This window comes from Doryrhamphus excisus, chromosome 3, assembly GCF_030265055.1.
Source record: "Doryrhamphus excisus isolate RoL2022-K1 chromosome 3, RoL_Dexc_1.0, whole genome shotgun sequence".
In the NCBI taxonomy this organism is placed as follows: domain Eukaryota; kingdom Metazoa; phylum Chordata; class Actinopteri; order Syngnathiformes; family Syngnathidae; genus Doryrhamphus; species Doryrhamphus excisus.
Window position 1 is genome coordinate 18241427 of NC_080468.1, and position 16512 is coordinate 18257938.

Below are 16512 nucleotides of genomic sequence, written 5' to 3' on the forward strand. Positions count from 1 at the left end.
TCGCCGGCTGACACTTCCTGTCTCCTGGCTGCTCTCTTGTAGCACACATAATCTAGCGTGCGTACGTATGAGCCCTCCTGTACACATGCATCCCATCTTCACCCGTTGTCATAGGAACGTGTCTACACTGGTGTGCCCCCTTCCCGTTTCCTCTTTCCTTGCATGTTCGTCTCTTTCAGATCAGCAAACAAATGTAAGTGTCAGTCAAACTAAAACTGAAGTATATGTATAATGTTCACGTCACCCGCTTACAGGACACTTCCGGTCGTGGCTTGCCTCCACACAATAAAACCAGGTGGAGATGCATCGTTCATCCGAATCATATATATGTCAACAAGGAAGAATAAAAGACACGTCTATCTGTGCAGCGGCCGAGAACGCCTTGCTCAAGTCTCGACTTGCGTCACGCATGGCTGGCGCGTTCAAGGACGCCTGAAGAAGACAAATGATTTGGGAAAGCGCAAATACACACACACACACATATATATATATATATATATATATATATATGTATATATATATATATATATACACACACACACACATATATTTATATACACCCACACATATATAAATATATATACACACACATATAATCATTAATAATTCTATTCATCAAATACAGTAAAAATGGGCATATTTCAGACAGTTATTAATGGTGATTAATCATGATTAGTGCATTTAAAAATCAGATATATCGGATTAACGTTTTAACATACACATAACCTATATTTTAACATAACAATTTCCCAAAGCAAGTATGTAAATCCAAAACTACCCCCCCCCCCCGGCTGAGAGGTGCGCGTTCACGCTGCTGTCTTTGGCCAGCCCAGATCCCAGGGAGCGCGCTCCCCTGCCAGGCTGAAAAGAATGCAGTTGTCCTTTCCACGCAGAAAGACAAGGGACATAAGACACAAGGAATCCTGGAACAAATAAGACTCTTTAGACTCGGAGACACGAAAGACACGCCGGTTATTTTAATGACAAGAAAACAAAGCGTCGAAAAAGAAGAAGAGGAAGAAGAGGAAGAAGAGAGTGGGCGAGAGTGGGAGGTAAGAAAAAGTTAGCTAGCGGCTTCTTCTTGACAACACAACACGAGTCCCCCCGTCCGCGTCTAACTCCAACTTTTTACACTCTGGCCACGGAAATGTCAACTTTCTTCTTCTGTGTGTCCCAGCTTACGTGACGATTCCACGCCACGCCTCGTGATACAGGCAACATAGACACATCATAGTGGGACAACATATATGTAAATACAACATATAGACAGAAGCCAGATCCAATATATGGGTCGAGCATACAGTACGTAGCCATATATACATGAGTTTGGACGGATATGATGATGATGATGATGATGATGATGATGGTGGCGTTTGATCTAAGAGCTGATATCCATAGCAACGTCCATGCTTTTCTTGATCATAACCACAGCCATTGCAGCTGTCATATCAATAGCTATGGCATCACGCTGCCAAAAGATGAAACTCATGCGAGCTCTTTTGGTAGTCATGGTTCTATTTGTCCAGACCTTGAGACCAAAGTACCTTGAGTTGTTCACATCAACGAGGAACCCGAGAATCAACGTGGTCTCATCTGTTTTTCCATGACTATACACACATACACATATGGAAACGACATATACCGTGTTATGGAAAAGTTGGGGCACCCCTGGTAACGTTCCTCTCTAAATGAGCGGTTGCTGGGATCATCCATATCATGGAGCAGACCAACACAGGGATGGATGAGACGTCCAATCAACTTGATAGGATTTACAATCGTTATGTCAGCTAAAGTAGGCATGAAAGTGGCATCAATATTTAGGAGATCCTCCTTTATCAGGAATAATGCTCCCAATGAGGGTCTGGATTCTGTGGTGCTACTCTTCAAGAAGATGCAACTTGCCATCGGCCCCCACGTGTACGCAGATCAAGGGTCAATGACGTCTTCCAATAACGAGTGCTAAAGGGATTCAAAGGTGCCCAAATGCGTGCACCTGCCTACTTTAGTTGACCTACACGTTCTGTAAATCCTATCAAGTCCATTGGACTTGTCATCCATCCCCGTGTTGGTCTGCTCTATGATATCTCTACCTGGAATGGCTGATCCCTACAAGCCGTCATTTAGAGAGGAACGTCAGGAACGTCACCAGGGGTGGCCAAACGTTGTCATACCACTGTAGATCCAACATATACGTAGATGGCGTAGTGGTTAGCGTTCTGGACTTTGGGGTCAGAAGGGGCACGTGGAATATGAAGCGCTGAAGCCAAAATCAGTGTGCGGATCAAAAAAACAAACTGTGGCGACACCGTAATCAGGAAAAAGCTGAGGATGTTCATCGTTAGTCACGTTGGTCACCTGCCTCTTGCTCCATTGTTTACACTGAGCGTGGCTGGTAGCTTGTAATTGTAATTGTAATTGGACTAATTGGACTAGTAGTATCAGAGTATAAGAATTATTAGTATTAGTATTATTAGAGTATTTGTATCAGAGTATTACTGTTGTGTAGGAGTATTAGTATGGGGATGTTAGTATTGTTAGAGTATTAGTGTTGGTACGGGAGTATTTGCACCATATTAGAGCAGGCGGGTGGGCCTGCAGGCCCGCCATGCCATTTTATAAAGTCTAAAAATTAGCTGCATTTTCAGTCAACTTACCTGCTGTTCCGATGATGACCACTGGACGGCGCTATAGTAACAAGCAAGCAAACTGTTTATACCGTGCAGAGCAGGTAAAGTGCAGCCAGCCACCTTGGCATCTTTTAGGGTGGTGTGTTAAAGAATAGAACCTTGGTCGCCATTATGCGAGTCTTCATGCCGACAAATATGAACACTTTCAGTCACAGCGGAGAAGAGAGAAGGAGAAGGAGAAGGAGAAGAGAGAAGGAGAAGGAGAAGGAGAAGGAGAAGGAGAAGGAGAAGGAGAAGGAGACTGTTGGCGGGTCTGAAGAAACAGCAGTCGGTGTTTACTCACAACCCAGACATCTGAGCCTGAGTGGAAGCTAGCAGGGTTAGCTTGCTTGGTTGTGTGTCAACCCTTATTATATCGGTAGCATATCATAACAGTAGCATATCATATGAGTATCATATCATACCATATATCATATATGACAGCATATCATATCATACAATTTCAGATGAGAACATACCATAGCATATCATATCAGTAGCATATATCAGTAGCATATATCAGTAGCATATCATATCAGTAGCATATCATATCAGTAGCATATATCAGTAGCATATATCAGTAGCATATCATAACAGTAGCATATCATAGCAATCATAACAGTATCATATAACAGTAGCATATCATAGCATATCATAACAGTAGCAAATCATAGCATGTCATAACAGTAGCATATCACAACAGTAGCATGTAATAACAGTAGCATATCATAGCATATCATAACAGTAGCATATCACAACAGTAGCATGTAATAACAGTAGCATATCATAGCATATCATAACAGTAGCAAATCATAGCATATCATAACAGTAGCATATCACAACAGTAGCATGTAATAACAGTAGCATATCATAGCATATCATAACAGTAGCACATCATAGCATGTCATAACAGTAGCATATCACAACAGTAGCATGTCAGCATATCATAACGGCAGATCTTCCACAATCTGTTATTTCGAGCCGCCACAACACAAATCAAAGATTGTGTATGTGACAGGAAGGCAGTGCTATTTTTAGGATCAGAGATTGTGTATGTGACAGGAAGGCAGTGCTATTTTTAGGATGGGAGATTGTGTATGTGACAGGAATGCTGTGCTACGTGACGCGTGTGTCTGAGAATGGTGTTGAATGTCACGTGGAGTAAATAAAAGGTGTTTATTTAGAACAGACGCGGTGAATCAGCTGCTCCACCGTCTTGCTGGGCTGTCCTGCCCAGAGATTGGCATTCGCTGGCGTGGGGGCGGGGTGTGTTGAGTGACAGGAACAGTGGCGAGAGGCGACATGTTAGTATTGTGTCAGAATTTGACAGTGATGGTAGGATGAGTTTTTTTGTTTTGTTTTTTTTTTGGATCAAATTGCAAAATTCTTTTCCATTCCAAAGAATGTATTGTGGTGATGACATGATCATTGTTGCATTGAAATACACAAGAGCACGGGGAATACTTCACATAATCTAGAATACTCGAAAGAGCTTGTTGTGACGAGGCAGTAATGCAGTAATGTTGTGGTTTTGCCAAGTGGGCTCTAAAGTCATGCTCACTGAAGCCTGCACATCATTTAGTCTGCTGCTGAATACCCAAACATGCTAGCAGATGCTGTAAATGTGTGTGCGTGAGTGGCGTTAGACTTGAGTGTAAACATTGTAGTCTCCACACTAAGATGAAGAAATGATGAAGAAATGAAGCCAGTACTCCCCGCCACTCCCCTGTATCTACTCTATTCTATGGTGTAAACGCTCCCTATGTCCCGTATAGTCCATCTGTACCGTATGCAGGTGTAGCATGTGTGCCATGGCATTCCTAATGCTATGTTGACACAAACACATAGCAGTATTTTCAAAGCAAACAACTAGCATGTGTGCACAAATGTGCAATATGTAACACCACTGTGCTGACGTGCGTGAAATATGGAAGAATATTTTTTTTTGCTTGGTTTCCCGTGAATGATGCAACTTCCCGTGGGCCGTGTAACCTGTGCAGTATTCCACACTTTCAGGGGGTAATGTGTTACAGTGACACAGCTAATATCGTGTTTGGATCGCAAAAGTCACTTCCTGCATCTTTGATTGGAATTCCACCTTGAGAAAAGACAGGTCAAAGGGAAGGAATAGATTATTCCGGAATAGATTGTAGAACAAAGTCATGAAGAGGTAAATGTACCATACATTCATTTTTGATAGCATTTGTCCTCATTAGGGTGAATGGTGAAGCTGGAGCCTACCCCAGACTGTATAAAAACATTGGCACTCACACCAATGTGCAATGACACTTAGCACGTTAGCACGTCAGCTAAGTAGAGAAGACAGGCTGCCATCCAGTATGGACGTTGCACGTGCGCGTCGAGCCCTACGCTCTTCTGCAAGTTGAAGCAATTGGTTTTAAAGGTACTTTAAACGTCTCTTCTGTTCACTCTTGCAGGTCCAGTGCGCGCCCATGCTGGGCTTTTGAGGTGTCCTTGTCAGACTGCAGTCGGTTCCTGTAGTCAGTATCTTCATGGAGGGGGTTCCCGTCCACTGACCGAGAAGGACGATTGTCGGCATCAGCAGCCATGTCTGCCTGCGGCACATTCACGGAACATGTGTGGAAACCCGGCGAGTGCAAGAACTGCTTCCAGCCAAAGAGTCTGCATTCCCCTGTTCTGAGTGGCGGGGAGAAGCTCCGGTCCGAACAGAGACTTCCGATGCAGCGGCATAATCTGCCCCATGACGGGACCAAGGCCAGCTCTAGTCTTGCCAACAACAACTCCCAGAAGGCTGGTGCCCACTCCGGACAGTTCCGTCCACCGGTGGCGAAGAAGCCCACCATTGCTGTCAAGCCCACTATGATGCCTCTGTGCTCTTCATCAGGGTCGGGTCCGGCAAACGTTCCAGAAGCAGGCAAAACGTCAGCCTTCAAAGTGTGGAATTGCAATGGAGTCAACTGTAAGAGGACTTACTGTTCCAACAGTGAAGGGCACGACGCTATCAGTGAGATTGAGGGCTACGAGCAGCTTAGTCCGAGGACCCAGAGTGGAAATAACAACAACAGCGGACTGACCGATGTCTTAAAAGAGATTGCGGGATTAGACCCCGGCCATAGCCTATCACTTGTCTCAAAGGACTTGTTTTGGGGGCGGATCAGTAGCTCGTATCGCAGGTCGCTGGAAAGGGGCGTCCCGGCTGCTAGCTGTTTGGCTATGGGAAGTTGCACCAGCGGTAGCGGAAGCAGCCAAAAGCGGGTATCCCTTAGCGATAGCACAGAGGTCATCAGCACAGAAGGCGGGCGCTTTTGCTACCCCGAATTTTCGAGTGAGGGGGAAGACGATGAAGAGGACGAGGAAGAGGATGAAAGAGACCACGAGCACGAGAGCTGGGACGAAAGTGATGAAGAGTTACTCGCCATGGAGATCCGCATGAGAGGCCAGCCGCGATTTGCACACTTCCGAGCTGCCACGTTGTCCCCGGTGCCCTTTGCCGCAGGCAAAAAGTGGAACACCGTCCCACTTCGCAATCGTTCTTTACAACGGATTTGTGCAGTGGACTACGATGACACCTACGATGAAATTTTGAATGGGTACACCTCCGTAGATTCCACTGGAGCCATTCTGCCTTATGGCCCTCACGCCAGTCAGGGAAGCGCTTTCCTTGCAAATTCAGAGCCCACAATTTCTCCTGGATCCTCGTCATCCCCCCCCGAGGACTCACAGACCGCATCCAGCAGCGAGAGCAGTATCTCCTACGTTGATGGAAATGGATTGCAGTCCTCCACCCAGTCACGTCCGGTCAAATCCCCCGTACCTTGTACTTCTCATGCAAAAGAAGAGCCGGCCCACGGAGCACCGGGTCCTGTCAAGGTTCCAGAGACTCACAAGGCTGTTCTGGCCATCAGATTAGATGATCAGGATCCGTTGGCATCGATGCCCCAGGCCCTTCCAGGTCAACCAGTGACTATCAGTTTCAGTCCCACAGAGGAACAGGCTAAACCGTACCGTGTTGTGAATTTGGAAAAGTCCGTTATCTGTAAACCTTACACCGTTGTGGACGTGTCAGCTTCCATGACCAAGAAAGATGAGCAGATAGCCCACTCTGCCCCAAAGCACACGAACCAGTCAGTACCATGTTGTGCCACTTCTGTGGGTCACCCGTTGGCTTCCCCTTCTGACGGGTTAGCAACCTCGGTTGCACACTCTCATGTGTCCAGAAGGAAACTAGGGAGCATGCGTTACCAGGAAGTATGGACGTCGAGCACAAGTCCTCGCCAAAAGATCCCCAAAGTTGATCTGGGGAACGGGAGGACCACCGGCCAGTCCATAAACTCTCAACACTTCAGCCACAAATCAGCTCCTACATCTCCAGTGGCTGGGCTGTCTTCTTCCCGAAGCGTGGCCGCCAACTCGCCCAATTTAGCGGAGATCAAGTTCAACAGTTTCAACAATGCAGGCATGCCTCCTTTCCCCATCATCATCCGAGACGAGCCAGCATACGCCCGCAGCTCCAAGAACGCCGTCAAGGTGCCAATTGTTATCAATCCAAGCGCTTATGACAATTTAGCCGTGTACAAGAGTTTCCTGGGTCTCAGTGGGCAGCTGACGCAGGGGAAAGGGGGCGGCAGTCGGGCCACCAGCCATACCTACGAAGAGATTGGATCCTCCGAGAGTTTCCAGTCCGCCTCGACAGACAAAACCCTCTCTGGCAGGGACACGTTTGAGAAAGCATCTTTGGAAGATTCCAAAGCATCGCTCCAAGTGGGAGTAAAAGCACCCAACCTGCAACCCAGGACCGCTGCAGACCCGCTCACTGGGACTGGCGCTGCCTTGAACCCGTTTTCACCCACTGCTAAAAGTAGCCTTGTTGCGCTAGCACGCAGTTGCAGTAAGGATAATGATGCAGAACAATCTTCTGGTGGAGTCGTGGAGGCCAGTGCTGTGCTCTCACAGATAGTGGCCTCCATCCAGCCTCCCCGCTCTCCTCCAGAGTCACCTTCAGCCCGTGAGAAATCTTTTAGTTCTGAGGAACTGTACGCCCTTCCGCCGGATGCCATGAGAGAAACCCTCACCAGACCCGCGTCTCTTCTCTCCACAAATGACGCAAGTGTTTCCAAGCCCGTGAAAAGTACGCTCTCCAAAGTTCTGTCCAAATCTCAGAGCGCCTCTGCTGCCCTCCCCCTTTGCACCAGCAGGTCAGAGCCAAACGCCCCGTTCCCCCCACCCAGGTCTACATCGTCCCCTTATCATGCTTCAAACATCCTCCAGAGACATTTTAGCAACTGGGCCAAGAGCTCTGCCTTCAGTTCTCCTGTGCGCCCCAGTGAAGGCGAAAGCAGCTTGAGTGGGGAGCGGCGTAATCCACCAGAGAGCTCCAAACCCAAACGCTGGATCTCCTTTAAGAGCTTTTTCCGTCGACGAAAAGACGAGGATGAGCAGAAAGAGAAGTCAGAGAAAGAAAAAGAGAAAGGCAAGTTGTTGGGCCTGGATGGGACCGTGATCCATATTCTCCCGCCTCCACCGAGTCAGCAGCAGCACTGGTTCTCTGAGGCCAAACCCCAGGATCCTTCACAGAAACCAACCATCGTGTTTGCCTATAAAAAGGAAGGTGGTGGTCCTGCTGGTGGACAAGGAGAACTACAAGTAGAAGAATGCCGGGAGACTGCACCTCTGACACCTAACCCCCACCAGGAGGCCGGACCTTTGAGCCCGGGCCCACCAGTAACAACAGAGGCCCCCGGAGCCGCTCCCGTCAGTGACATAAGGTATTTCTCTAAGAACGCTTCCACCAACATGAAGCTATGAATGAAGCGCCACCTGGAGATGTTCCTTGTCTTCTGTGTAAATAGTCGAAGTAGAAATAGTAGATCTTGAGTAGAAGGCTTTCATGTCTTGTTCATGTGTTGTTGACGTGGGCGTGGCTGTGACATAGGAACACATTCCAGTGGTTTTACGGCAGCTCGGCCAACAAAGTAACAAGCGCCTCCTTCTGCCTTTCTCCTTTTTGATTGGCACGCGACGGGTTAACTCTGCTGCCATTGCCTCGTCCGAGTGGGCGTGCTTTTCTGCACACGCAGCACCTTAGACACCTTAGACAGGTAGGAGGACAGGGAGGACTAGAAGACGTGGTCCTGCTGTGCTGAGCATGTTTGAAGGTCTGCGTGGTGTCCAGGGTGACAGATGGGAAGCTGTGTGAGCCACTATAGTGGGTACGTAACCAATACCTTCTCGTGGACGTGGATTTCAAAGACAAGGTTTGTTTGTGGGGGGAGGGGTGGGAGTGAAAAGTGAGTCGAGGCGGTTCCGTGCCGTCTCAACAAGTCAGGTCCTGACGCTGAGAGGTGAAGCAGCCATGAAGGTATTTGAGTGTCAAGGTGTTCCTTATTTTTCTGCTGTGGTGGTCTTTTGGCTTCCAGCAACGCTTGCAGCTACTTGGACTATTTCCTTATCTCCTTGGCCCCATTTCTCATGGCGTCTACTCCAGCTGTATCAAACATGGCTTCCAGTCGTGGTCGTGTGCCAAATCTCTGTTGGATTCAATTTCAGATGTTTGTGCAGTAGCATGAGATGACTGCGGAGTGGAGATGGTGTTCTCCACCATCCAACTGGGATTGATGTCTCTGGTGCTATGAATTATTAGTCATATGCAAAGTACACGTCCAAATGTCCCCAAAGGGAAATGACTCATGGGATTTGGGATCATGCAGACGTGAGTGAGTGACGATGACGCCCACCTTGCTCTTCTAAGCCGTCTGTCATCTCCTTTGTTCATCATTGACTCGTATGACCGGGAAACAAAGCTGGGAACTGATAAAGACACCAAAGTGCAAGAATGGAGACACCACGGGAATGCCGGACGTAGCACTGGTGGATTTGGAACTTTGACAACCTGGAATGATATCTGTCCTGCGTCGTCTGATATCAGTGCTGATCATATCATACTTTCTTATGACCATTCATCTAACTGGGGCTCGGGTCTTTTCACGGGGCTTACCCTCCAGGAGCATCATGTAGGAATAATCCCAGTAGGGAACTAGCATCACATAGGAATAATCCCAGTAGGGATTTAGCATCACATAGGAATAATCCCAGTAGGGATTGAGCATCATCCCAATCAGGATTAAGAGTCATAGATGAATAATCCCAGTAGGGATTGAGCATCACATAGGAATAATCCCAGTAGGGATTGAGCATCACATAGGAATAATCCCAGTAGGGATTTAGCATCACATAGGAATAATCCCAGTAGGGATTTAGCATCACATAGGAATAATCCCAGTAGGGATTTAGCATCACATAGGAATAATTCCAGTAGGGATTGAGCATCATCCCAATCAGGATTAAGAGTCATAGATGAATAATCCCAGTAGGGATTTAGCATCACATAGGAATAATCCCAGTCGGGATTTAGCATCACATAGGAATAATCCCAGTAGGGATTTAGCATCATATATGAATTTGTGTTGTAGTAGTGAGAGTGTGGAAGCTAAGATAACTTGTGTGTGACGGCAACAATGGCGCATTGAAGGACCCTGGGACAAAGTGGGAAATGTCAGCGCTTATGAGTGAAGTATAGCGATGGAAGGAGTGTGCCCTTATTATGTATGCTAGATGTATGCTGTACATTAGCACATTAGCATTTCTCAACCATTCACACATACCAATCCACCTTATTCCAGAAGGAACATGATCATCTGAATATTTGAAGTACATAAATGCAAGCAGGAATGAAAGCCTGATACTCTCTGCGGTTGAGTGCCCCCGGCTTCCAACTATGAATATATTGAGTGCTTTGGATGATGCTTGGTCTAAGTAGGCGGAGTTGAAGTCCTGCATTATTCCCATCTAATCTGCAGCCAGGTACCAGTCAGCGCCGGCCATGCCAGGGACGGGGAGCTGCCCGCTGCTACCCCCCTCGCCACCAGAGTCCATCTGGGGCCGGCGTTGGGGGAGGCTGGCCGATTCAGCGCCAGCCTCGGGGAACCAGAGGATGAGGGGAATCGGTCCCGTCGCTCGCACTCGCCGGCCTCCAGCCAGGGCAGCGCCACCTACAGCAACCTTGGTAAGCACAAGTCCGCGTGTGTCTTGTTGTGTTGATGGGGACAGCCATGTTGGATATGCACATGGGACAGGGACAGCCATGTTGGATATGCACATGGGACAGGGACAGCCATGTTGGATATGCACATGGGACAGGGACAGCCATGTTGGATATGCACATGGGACAGGGACAGCCATGTTGGATATGCACATGGGACAGGGACAGCCATGTTGGATATGCACATGGGACAGGGACAGCCATGTTGGATATGCACATGGGACAGGGACAGCCATGTTGGATATGCACAGCTCAGCAACATCACGACCACGCCTTTTCTTTCTCTTGTCAAGGTTCACGTCCACGTTTATGGTGCTTTCAAGGACCAAACAAAGGAAATAAGCTTTTTACACATGATGTCAAAGTATTAGCATTAGCGTGTAAGTGGGTACCAAAGACGATATCAGCATGCTAGTGTAAGTGGGTACCAAAGACGATATTTGATTTTTGATTTTAATTTCCCTTCTTTACCTTTATCCAGATCTGCACCGCATGCCGCATTCCTCTGCACAGTTTCATGCAAATGAGTTGAGTGTTTTGGCAACCCCACCAAAGAGCTTCCTTGGCGGAGGTCATTAATTCAGGTTTTGTGATCTCCTGCAGGCCAATCAAGAGCCAACATGATTCCACCGAAACAGCCCCGGAACATGAAGGCGTCCAACGACACCCTGGCTTCCATTGACCTGGAAGGCCTCATCGACCAGCCGCTCCCCAAATCCACACCCCCACCCCTGCCGAAAAAGGCGGTCAGCCGCTCCAGCACAGAGCCCAGCCTGGGCGGCAAGGAGCCCCTCCCGTGTGCCTTCAGACCTCGGCTGGAGGCCAAACCTGGCGGCACCCACCTGAGCGTCGCCAATCCGCTCTACGACTTGGACACGGCCTGGGAGACGGCCAGTCAGAGCTCCTCGCTCGGCTCTGAGCCTCATCCACCTCACGGCCGGCAGAGCGGCGACTCCCTGGAGTGTCTGTCAGCCTCCATGGTCAAGGCCCGCCCCGCTACAAGCGTGTCCTCGTTGGTCACACCATCTGCCACCACCGCCACCAGGGAGAGGAAAGCGTACCCGAGTACCGAGTCTCTCCCCGGGCAGAGTCGCAAAGCGGGTCAAGACGCCGCCGCTACCAAGCACCAGAGGTCTGCTCTGTACCGGGGCTTGGACAGCTGGGACGAGGTGGTGGGCAGGATCAGGTGCCTTCACACGGACACCCTGAGGAAGCTGGCATCCAAATGCGAGGATCGTTTCATGGCCGGCCAAAAGGACCACTTGAGGTTCGGGACTGACAGCTGGTCCCACTTCAGGCTGACGACAGGGAGGCCCTGCTGCGAGGCCGGAGACGCCGTGTACTATACCGCCTCGTACGCCAAGGACCCGCTGGTCAGCTACGCCATCAAGGTCAGATATCAGACTCCCGGGTATTTTCTGTGTTATCGGTACTTGCAGGTAATTCAGCTGTTGGTGATGTAGTGGTTCACATTGCTGGTTGCTGGTTGGGCTCCAGCTTCACACTGTACAACATTCATTCATTTTCTACCGCTTATCCGCACGGGGGTCCGGGGGTGCTGGAGCCTATCCCAGCTGTCCACCCTGGACTGGTGGCCAGCCAATCCCAGGGCACATATAGACAAACAACCATTCACACTCACATTCATACCTATGGACAATTTGGAGTGGCTAATTAACCTAGCATGTTTTTGGAACGGGGGAGGAAAGTACCTGGAGAAAAGCCACGCATGCTCGGGGAGAACATACAATCTCCACACAGGGTGGGATTGAACTCGGGTCTCCTAGCTTTGAGGTCTGCACGCCAACCACTGGACCGCCACGCAGCCCACTGTACAACAGTTATTTTCAAATGTATGAAATTCAGGCCAATGTGAACCTAATCTGCCGTTTGTCTCGCTAGATCTGCCGGAGCAAAGTCAAGGAGACCCAGCAGCAGTTGGTCCACAGTCTGGCTGTAAGGCAGAGCCTGGCCCTCCACTTCAACATCCAGCAGGACTGTGGACACTTTCTGGCCGATGTCCCCAGCCGCCTGCTGCCCTGGGAGGAGGAGGAGGAGGAAGAGGAGGAGGCACGAGAGGAAGAGGTGGAGGAGAAGGCCGGGACGGAAGATGGAGAAGTTGAAACAGAGTCTCCAAATGGTGAATCGGCGGAAAGTTCAGCTGCTGTCGTCATGAGCGGCGCCGGCCACTTGAGGAGCCGAGTGGTGGTCATCACGCGCGAGGTGCCGTTCCAAACGGTGGCCGACTTTGTCCACCAAGGCGCATCCCAGCACAGCCAAAACCCCGAGGTTTACGAGCGGCAGGTGTGCCTCCTGCTGCTCCAGCTGTGCTCGGGCCTGGAGCACATGAAGCCTTATCACGTGACCCACTGCGACCTGCGCTTGGAGAACCTGCTGCTGGTCCACTGCCAGCCCGGCCCCGATCCCCTGGAACCCAACAACAACAACAACAATGGCAGCGACTCCGCCAGCGCCACCCACGTCGCCGGCCCTGCCCGTCTCATCATCAGCAACTTTTCCCAAGCCAAACAGAAGAGCGCTCTCATGGCTGCCGACCCCGGGGCTCTGAGGGACCACTCTCGGCTGGCTCCTGAGATCATCACGTCCACCCAGTTCCGCAAGTGCGATGAGTTCCAGACGGGCATTCTCATCTATGAGATGCTACACCAGCAGAACCCTTTTGAGGAGACGCCGGAACTGAAGGAACGAGAGTACACCTGGGCGGACCTGCCCCCCTTCCCGGTGCGATCGCTGTACTCGCGGGGCCTGCAGCAGCTGGCCCGCTTACTGCTCACCGTCAACCCCTCTGAAAGGATCCGTATGTCCGACGCACGGGCCTGCCTGCAATGTCTGCTCTGGGGGCCCCGGGAGGACTTGTTCCTGGCTCTGGGCTGCGGCAGCTCGGGCTCCGTAACGGCGGCCACCCTCCAGAACTGGCTGGACCTGAAGCGCACGCTGATGATGATCAGGTTCGCTGAGCGCTCCATGGAGTCCGCATGCGGTGTGAGCTTGGAGGACTGGCTCTGCTGCCAGTACTTGGCTTTTGCCACCACCGAGAGCCTGAACCGGGTGGTGCACATCCTGCAGCAGCAGAACCACAATAGTCCAGCGCACACCTTTCACAGGACTCAGTCGCAGCCGTTATGAGTTCCTTGGGGGTGGACTTCCTCCCTGCGTGCTGTCCTTGTGCACATGCTCACGTTAGCGTCCTGATTTAGCAGACATAGTATACATACATATATATATATATATATATATATATATATATATATATATCACATGCTTTTACTTTTCCAATTTCCAAATGGGAATACAGCATCTTTAACAGGCCCCCTAGTGGCTGCCCTTTGGTTCCCCGGGAATTTGGGCTGTGAAAAATATCTTCATGGCACACGGGCTGCAGGGCCCCCGCCTTTTGTCCACTCATCATCACGCGTATCATATCATCTATTAGCACGGAAATATCAGCCGCTTGTTTGCTCCCAGTGATGCCGCTCACATGCAACCCTTGAACGCAACCCTTGAACGCAACCTAACCAACGTGACGCCTACGTACTTTTACCATTTCTTTCACCGTTTCTACCTATATGCTGTGTATACTTTTACCATTTGTTGTATGCGTTTACCATTTCTCCCTATACTCTAGGCCTACGTTTACCATTTCTACCGATATGCTGTGTATACCTTTAGCATCTGTACCTATATGCTGTGTATACTTTTAGCATCTGTACCTATATGCTAAGTATACTTGTAGCATTTCTGCCCATACGTATACGTTACCATTCGTAAGGCTGTGGACTAGCACGGGTGAAACCACTGCAAACCTTTTCCTGCTTGTCTTGGGAAGGTTGGGACGGCGTGGATGCTGTGGATGCTGTGGATGCTGTGGATGCTGTGGATGCTGTTTCTCCAGGAGGGTGAAGACGTGGTCATGTGACTGTCACGGAGGTTATGGAAAGCAAAGAAGGAATTTATTGAAAAGGTAAAGAGTACGTCAACCACTTCAGTCTCGCCGCTTGCTCTTACTTTCTTACAACTCCTGATGTCTTCATCATTTCATGTGCTGTTTGAAGTACTTCATTATTGTATACCGAGGTCATTCATTGGAGTACTAACCATCAAAGTGCTAGTACCAGTGCTAGTACTTGGATGGATGTGATGATCCATAAAGGGAAAGTGTAAGGATTTGATACCAAAGAATGTGTGGAGAGCACCGACGTGTACTGCTGTGTACTGCTGTGTACTGCTGTGTACTGCTGTGTACTATGTCTATACAGTATACAGTACGTAGGTCATAGGTCATGTATTTGATCGTTCACCTTTGATCTTTGGTCCAATGTTGAGCGAGCGTGGAAGGAATGTTTGAGAGGAATTATCCACATATTCCAAAATATGAAAGTGCAGTAAACCATCACTTCAAAAACACGATCACCGCCCACTTGGAAGAAATCACAACCAAAACTATGGTTTTTATTTGGATTTGAACATGAGGAAATGTGTGTATTTGTACTTGGGCAGCTCAGTACTGCAAGTGTTTATACTGACTGGGGTTTTGTACACGGTAGCATGATGATGATGACGGTGGTCGCCTTGAAGAAGAATAAATATATATTTTGATATTCTCGTCTTTTAATGCGAGTGACGTCCACGGAGTAGCAGTACACCAGCTGCACCGCCAGATGGAGCCATTGCGAAGCCGAGCTCGGGATGTTTCTTCTTTAATATGACTTTTTTTTTGTTGAAAAAGGTGAGACGATACATTTTAGTGACTTGATCAATTGTATGTCTTTATGTTATCTTTCAAAGTGTTGGGTCTTCCAAGCCGACGCGAGCTGTCGGTGCTGCAATGCGGGCTTCCTGGAATCTTCCAGAAGGTTCATTAGTTGATTGGAAGTCGCCGCTTCATCGCTGATATCCTTCAAGGAAGTCTGGGCAGACGTGCGGGGGGGGGGGGGGGCGTGGGGGTCACATGGTCGTGTTGTTTAGAAAAGGCCGCCAATAAATCACCCATTGAATCTTTCCAGCCCAAATAGCTGAGTGTGCGAAATCAATCTAACTTGATTTTTGATGACGGTACACGTGCACGTGTCCATACGCTTCTCGTGTACGCTCACGCGCCTGCCTTCCCTCCAACAGCGCTGCTCCGCCCCTTCAAAATGACGGCTCGGCCTGCCCTTCCTTAGCCGGAAGCGGGCCGATACCAGCCCCCCCCCCACACACACTTCTGACTCTGGGTACGTTTAACTGATGAAGTGGCCAAGATGGAAAGGCCTCATAAACTCAACTTTATTGATCAACGTTACTGTGGAAGTCAAGAAAATCTTCTACTATCTAGTATGCAGTATATCTACTGTAGTATGCAGTATATCTACTGTAGTATGCATCTACTATAGTATGCAGTATATCTACTATAGAGTACTACATCTTCATGCACTTCATCTTTCCACAAAAACATGAATGAACACTGGTTGTCTTCCTGGGGACACTTGGGAGACATGTTGGGCACATGAGGGACATGTCAGACATATGGAGGCCATGTTGGACACGTTGGGATGTGTTGGACATGTGGACCGTCATGTTGGACACATGGGGGACATGTTGGACACTTATGGGGATGTTTAGGACTCGTGGGGGACATGTTGGACACTTGTGGGGATGTGTTGGACATGTGGGGGACATGTGAGGGACATGTTGGACACATGGAAACATTTTGTACATGTTGGACCCTTGGGATGACGTGTTGGATAGGTGGGGACATGTTGGACA

At 49.1% G+C, this 16512-nt stretch overlaps 1 protein-coding gene across 1 annotated transcript; it reads left to right on the forward strand.

The window, feature by feature from the left end:
• The first annotated feature begins 847 nt into the window (after positions 1-847).
• On the forward strand, positions 848-15365 carry peak1 (pseudopodium-enriched atypical kinase 1). Its single transcript, XM_058068490.1, has 5 exons — positions 848-1052; positions 5105-8413; positions 10505-10710; positions 11350-12137; positions 12649-15365. Exons 2-5 carry the CDS (start codon positions 5235-5237, stop codon positions 13891-13893), a joined length of 5418 nt encoding a protein of 1805 aa, XP_057924473.1. The 5' UTR covers positions 848-1052; positions 5105-5234; the 3' UTR covers positions 13894-15365.
• The last annotated feature ends 1147 nt before the right edge of the window (positions 15366-16512 follow it).